We start from the raw sequence: 21,995 nt of genomic DNA on the forward strand, positions 1-21,995 counted from the left end.
GAGGATTTCATCCCGGCCTTTGGGTTGTTGATGGTGTAATGGAAAAAGTTGTCGCTGGGCTCAGAGTGGGCTTAAAAGGCCGTTGTTCGGAGGTTGCGATTCCGAAAGGAGTGAAATATACGTATTTAAATTTGTTCCAATGGTGCGACAAAAGTATCTTCACGTGGTGACGTCGTCGTCTTCTGCATGACGAAAAGATGTGTTGAAGCGTGGTATCATGAGGATTGATGTTAACTGAATTATCGGTGATTCCCAAGTTGATGGCAAGAATTTTTGGGAATTGCTTCTTCAGAAGATTTTATTAATTGATTTTTAACTGGTGCTCTACTGAGCCTGTTGTAGATTCTTTCTCGTTTTTTTTTTGTGAATAAGTTTCAGGAATCTACTTCTCCATGAAAGTCATCAGACATTGTTCAAAAATAGGCTCGAAAGCTTCTCTGGAGGAAGCCTTCCAAGCTTCTCTGAGATCTATAGAAATAAAAAAATGAAACGGTGTTTGAACGTCACGAAACGGTTCGAAAGCTTCTCTGGAAGAAGCCTTTTAAGCTTCTCTGGGAGAAGCTTTTCAAGCTACTCTGAGAGAAGCCTTTTAAGCTACTCTGAGAGAAGCCTTTCAAGCTACTCTGAGAGAAGCCTTTCAAGCTCCTCTGAGAGAAGCCTTTCAAGCTCCTCTGAGAGAAGCCTTTCAAGCTTCGCTGAGATATACAGAAACAAAACATAAACCGGTGTTTGTATGATACAAACTGCCTCGAAAGCTTCTCTGGAAGAAGCTTTCCAAGCTTCTCTGAGATCTATAGAAATAAAAAATGAAACGGTGTTTGAACGTCACGAAACGGTTCGAAAGCTTCTCTGAGTGAAGCCTTCCAAGCTTCTCTGAGAGAAGCCTTTCAAGCTTCTATGTGGGAAGCCTTCCAAGCTTCTCTTAGAGAAGCCTTCCAAGCTTCTCTGGAGAAATCTTTCAAGCTTCTCTGAGAGAAGCCTTCCAAGCTTCTCTGAGACAAGCCTTTCAAGTTTCTCTGAGAGAAGCCTTCCAAGCTTCTATGAGGGAAGCCTTCCAAGCTTCTCTGAGAAAAGCCTTCCAAGCTTCTCTGAGAGAATCGAAATCGAATCGAAATCGAATCGAAATCGAATCGAAATCGAATCGAAATCGAATCGAAATCGAATCGAAATCGAATCGAAATCGAATCGAAATCGAATCGAAATCGAATCGAAATCGAATCGAAATCGAATCGAAATCGAATCGAAATCGAATCGAAATCGAATCGAAATCGAATCGAAATCGAATCGAAATCGAAATCGAATCGAAATCGAATCGAAATCGAATCGAAATCGAATCGAAATCGAATCGAAATCGAATCGAAATCGAATCGAAATCGAATCGAATCGAAATCGAATCGAAATCGAATCGAAATCGAATCGAAATCGAATCGAAATCGAATCGAAATCGAATCGAAATCGAATCGAAATCGAATCGAAATCGAATCGAATCGAAATCGAATCGAAATCGAATCGAAATCGAATCGAAATCGAATCGAAATCGAATCGAAATCGAATCGAAATCGAATCGAAATCGAATCGAAATCGAAATCGAATCGAAATCGAATCGAAATCGAATCGAAATCGAATCGAATCGAAATCGAATCGAAATCGAATCGAAATCGAATCGAAATCGAATCGAAATCGAATCGAAATCGAATCGAAATCGAATCGAAATCGAATCGAAATCGAATCGAAATCGAATCGAAATCGAATCGAAATCGAATCGAAATCGAATCGAAATCGAATCGAAATCGAATCGAAATCGAATCGAAATCGAATCGAAATCGAATCGAAATCGAATCGAAATCGAATCGAAATCGAATCGAAATCGAATCGAAATCGAATCGAAATCGAATCGAAATCGAATCGAAATCGAATCGAAATCGAATCGAAATCGAATCGAAATCGAATCGAAATCGAATCGAAATCGAATCGAAATCGAATCGAAATCGAATCGAAATCGAATCGAAATCGAATCGAAATCGAATCGAAATCGAATCGAAATCGAATCGAAATCGAATCGAAATCGAATCGAAATCGAATCGAAATCGAATCGAAATCGAATCGAAATCGAATCGAAATCGAATCGAAATCGAATCGAAATCGAATCGAAATCGAATCGAAATCGAATCGAAATCGAATCGAAATCGAATCGAAATCGAATCGAAATCGAATCGAAATCGAATCGAAATCGAATCGAAATCGAATCGAAATCGAATCGAAATCGAATCGAAATCGAATCGAAATCGAATCGAAATCGAATCGAAATCGAATCGAAATCGAATCGAAATCGAATCGAAATCGAATCGAATCGAAATCGAATCGAAATCGAATCGAAATCGAATCGAAATCGAATCGAATCGAATCGAATCGAAATCGAATCGAAATCGAATCGAAATCGAATCGAAATCGAATCGAAATCGAATCGAAATCGAATCGAAATCGAATCGAAATCGAATCGAAATCGAATCGAAATCGAATCGAAATCGAATCGAAATCGAATCGAAATCGAATCGAAATCGAATCGAAATCGAATCGAAATCGAATCGAAATCGAATCGAAATCGAATCGAAATCGAATCGAAATCGAATCGAAATCGAATCGAAATCGAATCGAAATCGAATCGAAATCGAATCGAAATCGAATCGAAATCGAATCGAAATCGAATCGAAATCGAATCGAAATCGAATCGAAATCGAATCGAAATCGAATCGAAATCGAATCGAAATCGAATCGAAATCGAATCGAAATCGAATCGAAATCGAATCGAAATCGAATCGAAATCGAATCGAAATCGAATCGAAATCGAATCGAAATCGAATCGAAATCGAATCGAAATCGAATCGAAATCGAAATCGAATCGAAATCGAATCCAAATTAAATCGAAATCGAATCGAAATCGAATCGAAATTAAATCGAAATCGAATCGAATCGAATCGAATCGAAATCGAATCGAAATTAAATCGAAATTAAATCGAAATCAAATCGGAATCGAATTGAAATCGAATCGAATTGAAATCGAATCGAATCGAAATCAAATTGAAATCGAATCGAAATTAAATCGAAATTAAATCGAAATCGAAATTGAAATCGAATCGATTTTGGAAGCTTACTTGAGGAATAAGCCCTTCTAAGTTTTTTCGAAAGCTTTTCTCCTGCAAAGTTTTGCTTCTGATTATTCCAAGAATTTTTTGCTTCTCATCACGTAACTGACGTTCTTCGTTCTGTCACAAGTAGCGCCATAGTTTCAGGAATCAAATCCCTCTGACGATTAGAGTCCATTACTCGTCTTCCCTTTTCTCAGGAGGGCCCAACAGAAGACGGCGTTTCTCATCACTCAGATCCATCGATTGCCACCGCAAACCACTGTCAAATGAGACAAACACAATCAAGCGATTAGGGCGTCTTGATGGCTCCTCGTCTGAAGATGGTTTCCTCCTGGCCGTCGTCGTCGTCGTCATTCTAGCTCGCCCACTCCATTTTGTCTTGATTGGTCGGTCAATTGTTGCCAAATGTGTGGTCGTGTTTGTCTCAACCAGGGCCATGTCGTCTTCTTGGACTCATTAGTGCTTCTATGGTTGGAGCGAGATAGAGATAGATAGGGAGAGAGAGGGTAGTCTTTTGTGATGGTTTCCGACTAATGATCAAACTGTGTGCTGTGTCGACAGCAGGCACGGTTTAGAGATTATCGAAGATTGGTTCTTGGGAATTGGAGGTGCACTGAGAATAAGCCCTTTTCAGGAAAGGATCGTCTATTCACTTACCAAGCTTCCTCTCGTGAATTATTTATTAAAATCGTTCCATTTTAAATGAATGAGAAACCGCTACGGAAAATATCCATACTTTTTTGACACCTCTTCAAAGCAGTCTGGAAAAGCTGCTCCATTCGTCCCGGAGTGAGAGCACTTACGGACCACTCTGTAAGTCTCAAACGCACCTGGGTACTGTCTCCGCAAAGATGTTTCTTACCCTAGGACCGGCCATCAAACTTTTCTACACAGGAAAAAAAAAAATCATTTGAAAATTTACAATAAAGCGCATAATTTTAAGAGAGAATTTGAATTTAAGTGATTTTACATCACAAAGAATGTAAAACTGAATAATAACGCAAAATTCAGCTTTCTACTAATGCAGAATTATAACTAAAAACTCCTCATAAAAGAACTTCTCATGAGCAGAAACGCAATGATCTGAATAACATTATCTTTAATAACATGTGCTTGATAATATTCAACTAATTAAGATGTAGTTTTACATTATACCTCACGCAGTTAACGCTAAATTGGATCTTTCAACTCTTTGCGAATCACGGATTCAAATGTTTGTAAATATATCTGTGTACGTAACATCAATTAACTCGAAACAAGCAATCTGTGTAATTTTGCACAAATTATTTTGAAATTTTTGTACGTGTACGATGCAACATTGTTGCCTCCTACGGGATATCATATTCCAGACTTCACATCATATTATATACCATGAGTCGTGTACTTTTACGGACATCTCGTAATCTCCGATGCAGGCACTCTGATTCTGTCATTTGAATATTCCAGCATGGAAAATTCCACGAGCGACGATTTTTCCTTATCTTTTTTGCTCCTATTAAAGGCGACGAATCACTTAACAAACATTTTACAATTCGATTTCGATTTCGATTCGATTTCGATTCGATTTCGATTCGATTTCGATTCGATTTCGATTCGATTTCGATTCGATTTCGATTCGATTTCGATTCGATTTCGATTCGATTTCGATTCGATTTCGATTCGATTTCGATTCGATTTCGATTCGATTTCGATTCGATTTCGTTTCGATTTCGATTCGATTTCGATTCGATTTCGATTCGATTTCGATTCGATTTCGATTCGATTTCGATTCGATTTCGATTCGATTTCGATTCGATTTCGATTCGATTTCGATTCGATTTCGATTCGATTTCGATTCGATTTCGATTCGATTTCGATTCGATTTCGATTCGATTTCGATTCGATTTCGATTCGATTTCGATTCGATTTCGATTCGATTTCGATTCGATTTCGATTCGATTCGATTTCGATTCGATTTCGATTCGATTTCGATTCGATTTCGATTCGATTTCGATTCGATTTCGATTCGATTTCGATTCGATTTCGATTCGATTTCGATTCGATTTCGATTCGATTTCGATTCGATTTCGATTCGATTTCGATTCGATTTCGATTCGATTTCGATTCGATTTCGATTCGATTTCGATTCGATTTCGATTCGATTTCGATTCGATTTCGATTCGATTTCGATTCGATTTCGATTCGATTTCGATTCGATTTCGATTCGATTTCGATTCGATTCGATTCGATTTCGATTCGATTTCGATTCGATTTCGATTCGATTTCGATTCGATTTCGATTCGATTTCGATTCGATTTCGATTCGATTTCGATTCGATTTCGATTCGATTTCGATTCGATTTCGATTCGATTTCGATTCGATTTCGATTCGATTTCGATTCGATTTCGATTCGATTTCGATTCGATTTCGATTTCGATTCGATTTCGATTCGATTCGATTTCGATTCGATTTCGATTCGATTTCGATTCGATTTCGATTTCGATTTCGATTCGATTTCGATTCGATTTCGATTCGATTTCGATTCGATTTCGATTCGATTTCGATTCGATTTCGATTCGATTCGATTTCGATTCGATTTCGATCGATTTCGATTCGATTTCGATTCGATTTCGATTCGATTTCGATTCGATTTCGATTTCGATTCGATTTCGATTCGATTTCGATTCGATTCGATTTCGATTCGATTTCGATTCGATTTCGATTCGATTTCGATTCGATTTCGATTCGATTTCGATTCGATTCGATTTCGATTCGATTTCGATTCGATTTCGATTCGATTTCGATTTCGATTCGATTTCGATTCGATTTCGATTCGATTTCGATTCGATTTCGATTCGATTTCGATTCGATTTCGATTCGATTTCGATTCGATTTCGATTCGATTTCGATTCGATTTCGATTCGATTCGATTTCGATTTCGATTCGATTTCGATTCGATTTCGATTCGATTCGATTCGATTTCGATTCGATTTCGATTCGATTCGATTTCGATTCGATTTCGATTCGATTTCGATTCGATTTCGATTCGATTTCGATTCGATTCGATTCGATTCGATTTCGATTCGATTTCGATTCGATTTCGATTCGATTTCGATTCGATTTCGATTCGATTTCGATTCGATTTCGATTCGATTTCGATTCGATTTCGATTTCGATTCGATTTCGATTCGATTCGATTCGATTTCGATTCGATTTCGATTCGATTTCGATTCGATTTCGATTCGATTCGATTCGATTTCGATTCGATTTCGATTCGATTTCGATTCGATTTCGATTCGATTTCGATTCGATTTCGATTCGATTTCGATTCGATTTCGATTCGATTTCGATCGTTCGATTCGATTCGATTCGATTTCGGATTTCGATTTCGATTCGATTTCGATTCGATTTTCGATTCGATTTCGATTCGATTTCGATTCGATTTCGATTCGATTCGATTCGATTTCGATTCGATTCGATCGATTCGATTTGGATTCGATTCGATTCGATTGGATTCGATTTCGATTCGATTTCGATTCGATTTCGATTCGATTTCGATTCGATTTCGATTCGATTTCGATTCGATTTCGATTCGATTTCGATTCGATTTCGATTCGATTTCGATTCGATTTCGATTCGATTCGATTCGATTCGATTTCGATTCGATTTCGATTTCGATTCGATTTCGATTCGATTTCGATTCGATTTCGATTCGATTTCGATTCGATTTCGATTCGATTTCGATTCGATTTCGATTCGATTTCGATTCGATTTCGATTCGATTTCGATTCGATTTCGATTCGATTTCGATTCGATTTCGATTCGATTTCGATTCGATTTCGATTCGATTTCGATCGATTTCGATTCGATTTCGATTCGATTTCGATTCGATTTCGATTCGATTTCGATTCGATTTCGATTCGATTTCGATTCGATTTCGATTCGATTTCGATTCGATTTCGATTCGATTTCGATTCGATTTCGATTCGATTTCGATTCGATTTCGATTCGATTTCGATTCGATTTCGATTCGATTTCGATTCGATTTCGATTCGATTTCGATTCGATTTCGATTCGATTTCGATTCGATTTCGATTCGATTTCGATTCGATTTCGATTCGATTTCGATTCGATTTCGATTCGATTTCGATTCGATTTCGATTCGATTTCGATTCGATTTCGATTCGATTTCGATTCGATTTCGATTCGATTTCGATTCGATTTCGATTCGATTTCGATTCGATTTCGATTCGATTTCGATTCGATTTCGATTCGATTTCGATTCGATTTCGATTCGATTTCGATTCGATTTCGATTCGATTTCGATTCGATTTCGATTCGATTTCGATTCGATTTCGATTCGATTTCGATTTCGATTCGATTTCGATTCGATTTCGATTCGATTTCGATTCGATTTCGATTTTCGATTTCGATTCGATTTCGATTCGATTTCGATTCGATTTCGAGTCCATGATGATTTCATTTCTATGATTTAGATTTCATGATTTAAATTTCATTATTTCGATTCCATGATTTCATTTCCATGATTTGGATTCTATAATTTCGATTCTATAATTTCGATTCATGATTTGACTCCATGATTTCGATTGAATTCGACTATAATTTCGATTCTATGATTTCGATTCCATGATTCCAATTCTATGATTTCGATTTCATAATTTCAATTTCATGATTTAGATTCTATGTTTTCGATTCCATGATTTCGATTCCATGAATTCGTTTGTACGATTTAGATTTCATGATTTCGATACCATAATTTCGATTCTATGTTTTTGATTCCATGATTTCGATTTCATGATTTCAATTCCATGATGTCGATTCTATTAGTTCAATTCCATTTATTCGTTTCTTTGATTTCGATTCCATGATTTTGATTCCATGATTTCAATTTCATATCTATGTTTTCGATTCCATGAATTCGTTTGTATGATTTCGATCACGTGATTTCGATTCTATGATTTCAATTTCATGATTTTTATTCCATAATTTTGATTCCAGGATTTCCATTCCATGATTTCGATTTCATTTTTATGTCATCGACCTTAAACAAATATTTTTTACTTGATGCTGGATTATTCACAATCTTTTCCAGCTGAGATCCACTTTCGTGTGTGCAAATGACATCTCCATTTCTGATGTCGCATTCCTCATACGAGCTTCTGTGACGAAAATGGTGAAGAATGCAGTGCTACAACTTTGGTTCGCTTCCCAGGATATGAATAAATTTCCTTCTGTAGCTGGTGGTGAAGCAAACTTCCGAACGAGACGATGTTGTGTCATGTTGCTTCTTTAGATGCTGTCACCACGGCGCGAACACATTAGCCATTCAGTTATGAGATATGCTCTTCGGTAACAACATGTTTGTGGCTATGGAAGGTCGTCTGGCTCAGAGAGGTGGACACTCGTACCTGCTGAATAGGATATTTTGTTAGCTCTTTTGCATGGAGAGAGGATTTGTATTTTTTTTTCATTGACTGTTTCAATCCAGATCAGCCTTAAGGAATTTATTCTACTAGAAGAACATTTCCAAATTTGTCTTTCATTCCCTTGTTAGCAATATTTCAATGTTTTTGTAGGAAACATGGAAGTAAAATTTCAATCTAAATCCAATTTAAATCCAATCCAAATCCAATCCAAATCCAATCCAAATCCAATCCAAATCCAATCCAAATCCAATCCAAATCCAATCCAAATCCAATCCAAATCCAATCCAAATCCAATCCAAATCCAATCCAAATCCAATCCAAATCCAATCCAAATCCAATCCAATCCAAATCCAATCCAAATCCAATCCAAACCAAATCCAATCCAAATCCAATCCAAATCCAATCCAAATCCAATCCAAATCCAATCCAAATCCAATCCAAATCCAATCCAAATCCAATCCAAATCCAATCCAAATCCAATCCAAATCCAATCCAAATCCAATCCAAATCCAATCCAAATCCAATCCAAATCCAATCCAAATCCAATCCAAATCCAATCCAAATCCAATCCAAATCCAATCCAAATCCAATCCAAATCCAATCCAAATCCAATCCAAATCCAATCCAAATCCAATCCAAATCCAATCCAAATCCAATCCAAATCCAATCCAAATCCAATCCAAATCCAATCCAAATCCAATCCAAATCCAATCCAAATCCAATCCAAATCCAATCCAAATCCAATCCAAATCCAATCCAAATCCAATCCAAATCCAATCCAAATCCAATCCAAATCCAATCCAAATCCAATCCAAATCCAATCCAAATCCAATCCAAATCCAATCCAAATCCAATCCAAATCCAATCCAAATCCAATCCAAATCCAATCCAAATCCAATCCAATCCAATCCAATCCAAATCCAAATCCAATCCAAATCCAATCCAAATCCAATCCAAATCCAATCCAAATCCCATCCAAATCTGATGCAAATCCAATCCAAATTCAATCCTAACCTAATTCAAATCCTATTCAATTTGAAGCCAATCTAGATCAAGCACAAACACAATCCATATCCAATACAATCCATATCCAAATAGAAATTCAATCCAAATCAAATTTCAATTGGAATTATATTCTGATCCAAATCAAACTTCAATCTTAATGTAATTAATGTAAAACCACTTATTGAAACGTTGAACTTAGACTGACTCATCAAGCGTCATTGACATTGGGAACTTTGCACTCAAGCAAGTTGGAGGGGGAACTTATCAATGCTAAATATTTGAGCATTTTTTCACGAGTTCAATTGATTCCAGCTTGCTGATTATGCAACATTCTTTTCGATCAAGATTGTAACTATTCATCTACGGAAGCATCGAACGCCTCTTATGAACCGTCGGATTCTTTGCTTTGAGTTCCAGTCTGCTTCCATTCCGAAGTCAATACTGTTTCCAAATTTGTTGGATCATCTATTTCTGTTCGCGTTTATGACATTAAACTGTGCCACTACAGGCCAGGTAAGAAATGGCCCAGCGCAGTCACTCAAGCTCGCGTGAAAGGAAAACCAGTTTTCAAATGACAAGCATCGGACTCTTCCGGGCCATCTTTATTGTTGTCGTCATCATCGGTGTGATCGTTTTGGTCGTCGACAGCTTCGATTATGCTGTTGTGTAGTTCTGGTTTTTGGTTCCAGCAGGTTCCAATAGGCGACAGTCAATCAGTAGTTTATTATGCTTCATTCGAGAAAGTTTCGCGCTTCAGTTTTGCTGATAGTTCAATTTAGTGGAAGCGATTTTTGGTGGACGTGAGCGAGGTCACAGCTGAAGCCATGAAGGAGACAGGTCGTAGCCGTACTGTGAGTTACGCAATTCAGGAGTGAAGTCCTGGTTCTAATTTTCCTTGTTTGATTTTGAAGGAGCGCTACATCGAGCGGCATGCCATCACGTCTGAATGCTACGACGTTACAACCGAGGATGGATATCAACTGAAAGTATTTCGGCTGATTCCGAAAGTGAAACGTCGAGGAGTAGTCTTGCTTCAACATGGACTACGGCAATCGTCGGCTAGCTGGCTTCTGATGAATCAGAATCTTCCGTTGCAACTACTCGAACAAGGCTTAGAAGTCTGGCTCGGTAACTCCCGGGCATCTACGGAAGGCTCCTCTCATACCAACCTGGACAGATCTTCAGCCGAATTCTGGAACTTCAGTTTTCATGAAATCGGTATCTATGATATGGCTGCCATCGTAGACTTCGTCCTAGTCGCCGCAGGATGCGAACAAATCCAGATCATTGCCTTCTCCGAAGGAGCCGCAGCTACCCTCATCCTTCTAACAAAACGACCTGCCTACAATGAGAAAGTCTCTCGCCTCAACCTTCTGGCGCCGGCTGCCCTCTTGTCCCGTAGTTCTTACACCGTACTTGCGGCACTCTACGTCACCTTCAAGCCAATCTTGCCCTGGAGTTTGCAACGGTTCGTTACCGGCAAAGACGAACCCTCCGGAAACTCCCAGAAGGAGTTGGAACACCTGCAGCATCTAATGCTGAGTGGACGTTTCGTGGAGTACGATTACGGTGCCAAGCGGAATTTAGTGATGTACGGAACCTCTAAGGTTCCCGAGTATCCGCTATGTAAGGTGACCTGTCCAGTGGTTCTGCATTATGGAGGCGCGGATCGGGTGGTTCACCCGAGGGATGTTAAACGACTCAGCCGGAAGCTGGCCAATAGCGAACAAGTTGAGGTTATGTGCCACAAGCATATGAGGCATCTGGATTTCCTGACACGGAAGGACGCTGCCGTAGAAGTGTATCCGGCAGTGGTGGATAATGTGATTAGGTGATATTTAATTTATTGGTTTCATTACAAGAAAATAAAGGTTTTAAATGGGATGGAATGTGTTTGATAATCAATGTTTTTAGAGAGAAACGACTTTGGTCGAATCGTAATATTAACGAAATCGACCCTCATCGGAATCGCAATCCAAATGAAATCGGATCGAACTCGAATCGACCTTTATCCTTAAATTAAAGACAAAAAAAAACTCACAACTCAACTTTACTCGAAGGAACAAACTACGTGCCTCGTTTGTTTTCCGAAAACTTCCAGTCGAAAAATTATGAATAATGATGACACCCAGATGTTTCTCCCGTTTCCAAAATTGCTGCCTTCTTACTCCATCACGCGACTATACCGCGCTGATAACCAGAGGTCAAATGCTGCCGACGACATGTTTTCAGCGGGGGTGTATGGGTGAGGAAAGTGCGACGAGATAAATTTCGCTCATTATCTCTCTAGGTGGGAGCGCGACATCGCCGTGCCCGGCTTCGGTCCGTTATAAGTCACGTTTTTGCATGCTGGGCCTTCCCGACTAAATGAAAAAAATATAGCTTAACACATCAATTTGTTACGGTCATTTTTTGTAATCACGGTTGTTTGAAGCTAGATGCCCACTTGGATATTGCTCCAGATTATATTTACATGATTGGAAATTAATGTCGATAAAGTTAAAAGTATTTGAAATCTGGCAAAATTTTGCCTATTCCCTGTATCATGTTCTGTTATCATATATCATACAACTTATCAACGGGAGATAATAATATCTGGATTTGATATATATGTGATATAGTTTTGATACAATCTACTAGTAGGGTTCGGACGTGCGCATCGCACGATTAATGGTTTATCAAAAAGTTGTGAATGCTGGAGGCAGGCAGAGCAGGTTTTACGTTCGCGTAGGGATGGCGTTAAATATTGCTCCTTCGGGAGGAGGGGTCCTTGCCGGGTGGAGTGAAACAATGAGGCATATCGTGAAGGGAGTGTTGTGAAGGCGATTTGTTAGTTAGACTGTCAAAAGTTTATAAATTGGGTGGATTTATTCGAATGATGCTTGGGAAGTTTTTTGACTTGTTGACAACGGGCTTCTTGGGGTGTGACTAACGACAAAATGATCAACAGTTTCAGTGTGTTCGATATTAAGACTTTGTTCCTTTCGATTGTAGGTAATATTGTTCATTTCTCTACTCATCTTAGCTACAGTATGCCAAGTTGGATCATTTTGTTTGAAATTCGATTTCCACTACTGTTTTTATATGCACAGCTGTGTATTAATTTTATAAACTGTAAGTCTTCAGTTTACTGGGCTTAAGAAAGTGTCAGGCGTCGGTATTGCACGAGTTTCGGTTATCCACGTCAATTGAGGTATAAACGCAGCAAATCAGCAAAGCTAATTCTCATTTTGTTTTTCTTTTTTTCAGGTAAGCCATGAAAAATTCACAACGAAAAGTGACTCCAATGATAGTGCTTTGTCAGCAGTATTCAATCAATGGATTTTACTTGGATAATACGATTCAGTTGAGTTGGTCGAAACAAGAGGTTTGATTACTTTTTCCTATAAGGTGCTGTTGAAAGGCTGATGGAGCAACTATTTCCGCCTAAAAAACGTGACAGGGTCTACCAAACGGCCATTTGGCATTATTCCATTTGGCATAACGCCATTTGGCATAATTGCCATTTGGCATAATGCCGTTTGGCATAACGCCATTTGGCATAATTTGAAGAATACATTTCCACAAAAAATAATCTCAAATTTGGACTCGATAAATCCAACGTGTCATCTTCGATTCTAGTCAATAGAATTGAATCACTTCCGAGTTCCAACCGGCGCCTTCCAAGTGACACTTGCAGATGTGAGTACTTATTTGTAGGAGTAATATGAGGAGTATAAAATTCGCCACCATATAGTGATCTCGCTCAATCGTAAAATGCTCTCTGAACCTCTGTTTTCTTTTATTTGTGATAATGCTGTAGTTCGATTTTTGTACGTGGCTTGGATGTCACAATTTTGTCGCAGCTGGAAACGCAGTTGTATGAAATCGTTTAGCTTAGCCTCTAACAATATAGATTATTTTTCAATTCTGAGGGCGTAGAAACCAAATATAAAGAACTATCAATGTTCTAAAGAAGGACAATCTCAAGATGCTTTGCCTTAAATGCTACAAAAATCAGTTTATACTGATTAATAATTCAGTAGGGCAACTAACCTATCGTTGAACGGCTGAAAATCTCGTCTATTTTTAATAGTGCATGTATTCCTAATAACGTGTTCTACAATTAGCGAGCCTTTATGCATTCAATAATTGGCGAATTACTGTATTAAAAATTATACCTTCTTTCAAACATAAACTGTTCTTTTTAGTTTGCAGCATAACGAATCATAGGTACGCCAAGATCGAAGTTTATTACATCGGATTTCCTTGGTATCGTGTTGATTCGAATTGCCCGGACGCTTCGATACCGGTCTTAATTCACACAAAATTCTTTTTTTTTTTTGGCTACTTTTATGCATGGACAATGTAGAAGAAGTTGCAATTATGGAAATTAGACGAAATAACACTTCGTCTTATTTCTCTGGGCCAGTTGTTTGTTTAATGTCGGCTGGATCTAGGATCGAAGCCCAGAGAGACAGTCACACGCACCTGGGACACTACATATCGAACTCATCAGCAAATGGGCTGGGACCAAGGATTTTTCTTCCCTTCCGAAAGATCAGGGAGTTAATGTCTCAGAAAAACCCGACGGCGTCGATGAGAATTGATCAATCATGCTTACCACTAAACCATCGACACTGCTACGAGAAAGTCGGAATTTGGTCCAAATACACCGAGAAACATGCCACTGCCCGACTTTCAAAGCTTCTAGCAATTCGAAGCAACACGGTATAAAAGTAAGGATTAGCTAACATGCAAACTCAAAAGAACAGCTCATGTTTGGAGGAAGGTGAAATTTACTAATCTATATTAATTGCTCTGCACTAACGCATAATGTTCATTTCTGTAAAATTTGAACAATGCGGCTGCAGTATTTTGCAGGTTCTGCTACTTCAACTTCTCCTCAAGATATATAACGTATACGTGAAATTAAAAAAAAAATCCAAGTGTGTACACAGCCGCACATGGAATTTCTTAACTTATGGGAGTCAAGCCCACTCTTTCATTTGGTCAAATTGTACACAACGACCCGGTTCGTTGTTGTGTTTCAACACACTTTCTAATGATGCTGTATTGAAATCAATTATCCTATATGATTGGATCTCCATCTACATAATACTTCTCCAACGACATGTTCAATTGCAGATGTGACTTTACATGGCTGATGTTTTTGTCATCAGCCTTAAATGCACACTTTGTGACAATGATTCTTTCTTAATGTGTTTCATTGTACTTCACATTACTTCTGCAAACTAAAAATCATGGTCAATATTTTCCCCTTCTTCCAGTAAACTTTACTTGTCTTAGACAAATATTTTAAGCACCAAAATAAACGTTTTGAAATGTGAGAAAAACAATATTTCATTCAATTATGCCAAATGGCCGTTATTCCAAATGGCCATTATGCCAAATGGCATTATGCCAAATGGCTTTATGCTAAATGGGGTAGAGCCCTACCAAAGGAGTATAACTCAAGTATAACTTTAGCTGTCAAGAATATACACCACACCGGTATAAGCACTTCCTTCAAGAAAGGAACCATTAGTGTACCATTTAGCATCTTTCTATAATCTTGTTCCCAGGTAGACAGATGTCCTTTATATCCGTAAAGAGAATTGTATGGAAAATTTACTGTAGAAAAGTTACAAGCAATTTTGAAATAACTTTGAGCAAGTAAAATGTTGTCTCAATTCACCAAACACAAACACGAAGTGTGGGTGAATCTATGATTCACGGGATTTTTGTTTAGTAAACCGTGTACTAAAAAAAACACACAAGGAATCCATACGCCAATATTGATCGACGAACAGTTGTATAGCTCCATTTAATATGTTTCGGTTTTAGGCTTCTAGTTTTACCAAAGGTTTTGATTTTTCTAAATTTTCTCTCTGGAATTACACAGGCAATTTTTTCTGGGATTACTACGGGGATTTATTCAAATTTCTCTCTAAAGACAGCTGTCTCTTATAACAAATACTCTACAGAATGCTATGGAAACTCTGCTTCCATTAAATTGGAGCTCCCATATACCCAATTTGGCCATGGTGCTCCCAAATTAGGCAATCTTATCAGAAATCAATGTGATTGGCCAATTAAAGCACCATAATTAGGAATGTGGTCAATACTGGTTATGTTAATCTATATTGATGCGAAACAATATTGTTTTGCCAAGTTGTAGTATTTTTTCTCACAAAATATGGATTGGTAGCTTTCATTTCACATAAATGTTGTAGATATAATTAAAAAACAATAATAATAATAATTTAATTAGAAATTCCCTCTTAGGCTGGCCTATATTAACTGCAGGAATTCTTCATGTAGGAAGTTGGTAGAATGTCTAAGATAATTGTAATATCTCTAGAAATTTATCATCTAATTTTTCCTAAGATGCTGTTCCTCTGATTTTTAAGTATTGCTTTAACCCTTCTACCGGCAGCTTCATATTTTACCGTAATACAAATATTAAAACCTTGATATATTTTTTGTTTCTCGATTTTTTTTTGCGCCAGTAGCGGAATTTAGTGCAAGTGTGCCACCTTAAGCAAATTGTTCTCTAACTTTGCCTAAAGCTTATAAAATCTACCAATTTAGCCCCATGAGGTTAGTTTCACATCTTTTCATAACCACTTGGCTATTTAAAAAGAAAATAATTTCAAAAAGTAATAGTTTTGGAGCTTCTCAAATATCATCCAAAATAACCCATTTTTCGACACTATGGGGCAAGACGGCCACCGAATGAACATCGCATGTAATTCTACTTGTTATAGAACTTTCTTTATTTTTTTTATTAATATTACTTACAAAGCAGACGCTGATCGGTAATTTAAAAAATAATTTTAAGTTAACCGTGCTTTATAACAAGGTTCAAAACATGCGTAACTCTCTATTACTCAATTCGAATAACTAAAATGGTTATTTTTGTCTCCATTCATTACTGTTCGTTGATATTTCTGAATTGCGTCTACTCTGGTTGACGGTTGCTTAGAAAGTGAAAGAGTGGAACATCGTCGCCTACTTGGTCGTATTGCCTAGTTTTGGTAAAGAGTAGACACTTTAGAAGTAGAGTACTAATGTCACGAGTGTTCACATTGCAGTTAATTATTGTTCTATTCTCAATATGGAAGCAATAAATCCTCAACAATTACAATATATGCATTACCCTTATATTACGGCGAATATGTATAATATTAAACTAGATCAGCTCTAAATAACGGTAAAATATTGATGTAGATATATTAAACGGTACTTAATAAGCCGAAAAACATGTTAATATTGAATATTTTGTGAAAAAATCACTTTGAGGGGCAAAAATGTCAGTTATTTCCCTACTATACTTCAGAAACTACTTCTGGTGCCTCATTTTGGTTTATTGTTATGATTTTATTGATGATGTTTACCTTTTTGTAAATTTCTCTCCAACAATTTTTATTTACCAAATAGGTGGCATACTTGCCCCAATAAGTATACATTTCAACCAAACTGGATTTCGTATGAGAAACTAAATACTTCTTTCGTTCAAATGCCACAATAACTTACACATTTGAATAGTTTCACGATGTACAGTACGTTTGGAAAATCTGTTAATAATATACCTTTCACCATGCTACTTAGAAACAACGAAATTTATAAAAATCCACTCAAATTTGGTTGTCTTTGCACAAGTCGATGTAAATAAGTGAAAAATATAGCAATTTTGATCATATTTTGATCATTGTATTGTGAACTATAAGGGAACATATTGTTAAGCTCAAAGAGAAAATATATATTGCAGTTTTTATAAAAAGCAGGGCTTGCACACTTGCCCCAAAGTCCGCTATATCACAAGATTTGAAAAAACCCTTCTAGTTTTATAATTTGTGTCAATTGTTCATTGGTCAACTGGATTCTGAGATATTCCGAAATTCCTCGGAGAACCGACGCTAAGCTATAACCCACGTAAATATCTCAGGCTACAGAATTGGTATCGTATTCGAATATTCACTCTTCGGAACAATACATTAGTATGTTGCGAAAAAATGATAGAATTTGGTGCAGCCGTCTTTGAGTAATGAGCATTCATATGTCTGGTACCACACTGGACAAATAAAGATCTTAAAACCTTTAAAAACTATAATATCGTAATTTTCAGATATCTTCTAGAATACTTACCCGATTTGTATGATTTTTTCCGAGTAGCTCCTTATCACCTAGCTTTGTGTAGCCTACAATTTGTTTTTTTTTTTGATAAATTGACGTAAAACAAAATGGCCGCAAAAGACGTTTTATATGAAGAATGTCGGTCTCCCCAGGAATATCGGAATATTTTTAAAACCAGAACACCAATGACAAATATCGACATCGATTCTTAAACTAGAAGAGTTTTTTGAGGACGAGTAAAAAAATGGTGCAAAAATATCGAGAAACAAAAAAGTTATCAAGGTTTGAATATTTTTTTGCGGTAAAAATTGAAGCTGCCGTTAGAGGGGTTAACCCTCTAACACCCAACCCCGGCTTTAGACGGGATACACTTTAAAATTTTGTATATTTTTTCGTAGCTCGGAAATCAAAATGTTTTTATTTTTGGCTTATATTTTGACTCATAACAGGCATATTAGAAAAGTTTTTTATGACTTTTGAAACTTTTTTGTATGTTTAGAAATTGTTTGAAAAATTGCATTCTTATATAAACTACAAAAGCCTGGGGTTCATTTAACGTGTAATATAAAAAATCGTACCTTTTATATTTTTCTACGATCAACCTATCACAAAAGAACAGCCTGGTGGTATTAATATAATTTCAAACCTGTTTTTTTCCGTTAGTTACACGGAAAATAAAATACGCTCCGAAAAAAAAAATTAATGTTTTTAAAAGTGTTGTAAAAATTTAAATTTTTATTATTGCCAAAAATCAACAACTAGAAAAGGCTTGAAGAAAAAATGAAAACAGCTAGGGATGCTCAAAAATAAAAATTATAAAAATCAAAAACAAAAATTTAAAAATTTGCGAATAAAAATAAATAATTGCCCAAAACGTGTTTAGAACGATTTTAGATAACGAAAAATAATACTTAAATCGAAAATAAAAATTTGGGTATTAGAGGGTTAAACTTATTTTTTTCTGAGCCAGTCAATTGAAAATAAAATGTCTATCCCGGAGCTTTGAGGGATACAATGTATTTCAATACCAAAAACCGGTTTGGAATGATTTCGATTATATAAAATCATTCAATTTTATAAGAACTTACCATAACTAAGTGATTATGAGCAGGCTCAAGTGCTGCTTGGCATTACGGAGCCGATTGATTTTTATAAATTCTTACAAACCCCAGTTTTCAACATAACAATTTTAATGAAATTGAAAAGTTTTGGTATTCAAAACACACACTCCGAAAAAATCATGTGATTTTACGTCTTTTGGATGCACATAAAAGAAGCGAGCCAAATGACGTAAATTTGTGTCACATTTTAAATACGATGGTGTCAATCAAGGTGCCATCGTTTTCATGTCCTTCATCATGTAAAATTACATTTCTCGTTCAATACATCTTTCAGAACACATTTTCACGTCATTTCATCACTTACATCATGTGTCATTCAGTCATGATGTGAATTACGTCAACAGTGATTTTCATTATTTTTAAGAGTGCATAATTTTTATATTTCCTTACTAAGTGCAAGTTATGTTGCAAAGCGTATGTTTGTTTCCAAGAATTCCTACGGGCCTACAGGATACGTAGGGTAAACAACTTCTTAGAAACCTCCATGACCCATTTCGCAAGGGTAATTATTTATTATTTATTAGTTTATATATTCAAAGCCGAAGATGGTTAACAGTCAAATTCTGATATGGAATTTCCAAGGTTTTTCAGCTAACGAGAACGTTCGTTGCTTTTATTGTAGGACATATTGTTGTCATTCAACTCCTTACGATTTGCTGCTAAACTTTCGTTCGGGAGGTCCCACCAAGAAACTGTCAGGGACATTAAAAGAGGAATTTCTAAAATAAACCGGGATGTACCTTTAAATTCCAAATTAATCTATGAGGAAATTGTCGTCTTGTGGAAAACCTGATGAACTCAAGCATGGACTTCAACGGGAGGTTCTAGAACATTGGGAAGATCTTAAAGGATTCTCTCGAGAAATAGCTAGGATAATAATTGAAAAAGTGAAACGAAACCATGGATAATACTCTGCAAAATGTCCTCGAGAAATTGCTGGAAAACTTCGCCCAGTGTCCCGAGGCAAATTGTTCATAGGAATAAACTGAAAAGGTACTAGAATTATAATTGTGGCATTTCCTGATAGAAGCCCTTTATTAAATTTCTGGAGAATCCATAAAGCGCCTACTGTTGTAATTCATAGATGGAATGCAGGAGTAATCCCTTGAGAAATCTATGCAAGAAATTACCGTTTTGATTCATATTACGGACAGCCTCAAATTCCGGACACTCTCCTTTGTATGGGAAACATTTCACACGAAATGTTTCAATTTTCGCCGTTCAAAAGTGCTTACTTTCGAGGCTTGTTTTATTAAGCTTTTTCCATAAATATCTTTGAAAATTTATAATGCCCAACAAACTTAGACGTCTTTAGTGGTTTGACGATTTCAATTAATGATTTGACTGTTCCATTAATGATTATCATGAGCTGTCCGGAATTCGAATCAAAGTGTCCGAAATATGAGGCAAAAGTGAGGAAGCGTCCGGAATAAGAATCATGAGAAGGCCACACATTTTGATTTATTTAAAATTATTCAAGTTGCGAAAGCGTATTCTTTACCCACCATCCGAAAGCTAAGGGCTTCCGACGCTCGATAACGCTATGGAATCATACAGAATGATTTATTTTGTATGCTCTATGCTGGTTTATACTTCACTGAGGCCTTAAGTGTCCGTAATATGAATCAAAACGGTACATACTTCATGAATACAACTGCAAAAATTTCTATTTGAGTCCGTGGAAAATATTCTGAAAATATACCTGGAGTAATTATCTGAGCAATCGATTTGGACAGGTCCCTGAATGATTTCATGGAATATTCGCAGAACGAAATTTTGAAGCAATTGGTAGGGGAAATTTTGAAGGAATTTCGGCAGAAGTGGCTTGAATTACTTCAGGGGAAATTGAAGTAAAAACTCAAGTAGTACGATTTAATGAAAAAATCAGTACAATTCAATGCAATATTTGCAGGTTTTCCTACAAATTTTAACATTGGAAACGTTGTAATTCTGTAGGAACTTTTGAAAAGATTTCCTGGAATAACTACAGAAGAAATCAGTGGAAGAATTACCGGAAGAATCGCTGATGGAATTTCTAAAGAAAGTCTTGTGCAAAATTACAGCTAAATTTTCGTGAAAATTATTAAATTTATCAAAGTTTAACTGATGGAAGGTTTGTGACGAAAATTATATAGAAATTGGTTAAGGTATCTTTGAGGAATTCAATGGAGGAATTCTTGAACTCATAGAACACTTTCTATAGAAATTTGTTGATAGATTTCTGGAATCCTTGGAAGAGATTTTGAAACTGCGGAGGAATCATGATGAGAAAATCTATCTTGACTTATCAAAATAATTTTCAAGAAGTTTTCATTAAAATTCTTTGGAATTCTACATTGTTTTATTCGGAAGTGTAATATATATATATTCATTCTTACAAACAGAGCAATCTCTCAACTCCTTCAAAGATTATCTATTCAAAGAAGATCTGTGAAAAATGATAAACTTTCAATTTAAATAATAACAGTAGGTTTTCACGTAAATCATCTTGTAAATCCGTTAACGGTACCAGAAATTGATTCAAAGAAATCAAATTAAAGTCATGGAATCAAAACTGAAACGAAACAGAATCGAAATCATGAAAACCATGGAATTGAAATTATGGAGTAGAAATTATGGAATCAATATCAGAGAATTGAAATCATGGAATTAAAAACATGATATCGAAATCATATAATAAAAACACGAAATCGAAATCATAAAATCTCAACTATGAAACCGAAATCGTGAATCCGAAATCACGAAATCGAAATATGTTAATAATGTCAGAAAAATAATCCAGAGAAATCAAATCGAAACATTAACTGAAATTATGGAATCAAAGTAATAAAATCGAAATCAAGGAATCAAAATCATGTTCGATCCATCATAGAATCGGAATAATAGAATCAAAGTTATTCAATCGAAATCATGTACTCAAATTTATGGAATCGAAACTATAGAATCGAAATCATGGAATCAAAATCATGAAATCGGAACCATGGAATCGAAGAAAGGAATCAATCATGGGATCACAATTCTGGAAGCAAAATTATAGAAAAAAAAATCATAGAATCGAAATCATAAAAACGAAATCATGGACTCGAAGAATAGCATCATGAGATCAAAATTATGGAATCGAAACCACGAAATCTTGAACATGGCATCGAAATCATGAAATCGAAATCGTGAAATCAATA

The 21,995-nt window shown here is 36.4% G+C and overlaps 2 protein-coding genes across 8 annotated transcripts in view; both read left to right on the plus strand.

The window, feature by feature from the left end:
* Positions 1-21,995, plus strand: part of LOC5576493 (atypical protein kinase C) — a 454,102-nt gene that overhangs the window by 225,789 nt on the left and 206,318 nt on the right. The gene's annotated exons all lie outside the window — the stretch shown is intronic.
* Positions 10,247-11,461, plus strand: LOC5576496 (lipase 1). Its single transcript, XM_001662639.2, has 2 exons — positions 10,247-10,428; positions 10,489-11,461. The coding sequence occupies exons 1-2, from the start codon at positions 10,402-10,404 to the stop codon at positions 11,410-11,412; spliced, it is 951 nt and encodes a 316-aa protein (XP_001662689.2). The 5' UTR covers positions 10,247-10,401; the 3' UTR covers positions 11,413-11,461.

Source organism: Aedes aegypti, chromosome 3, assembly GCF_002204515.2.
Source record: "Aedes aegypti strain LVP_AGWG chromosome 3, AaegL5.0 Primary Assembly, whole genome shotgun sequence".
Classification (NCBI taxonomy): Eukaryota; Metazoa; Arthropoda; class Insecta; order Diptera; family Culicidae; genus Aedes; species Aedes aegypti.

Bases quoted from the DNA above. Each gene is read 5' to 3' on its own strand.
- LOC5576496 (XM_001662639.2), top strand. From the start codon at position 10,402: ATGAAGGAGACAGGTCGTAGCCGTACT. The intron at 10,429-10,488 runs GTGAGTTACGCA...TTGATTTTGAAG, and splicing joins AGACAGGTCGTAGCCGTACT to GAGCGCTACATCGAGCGGCA.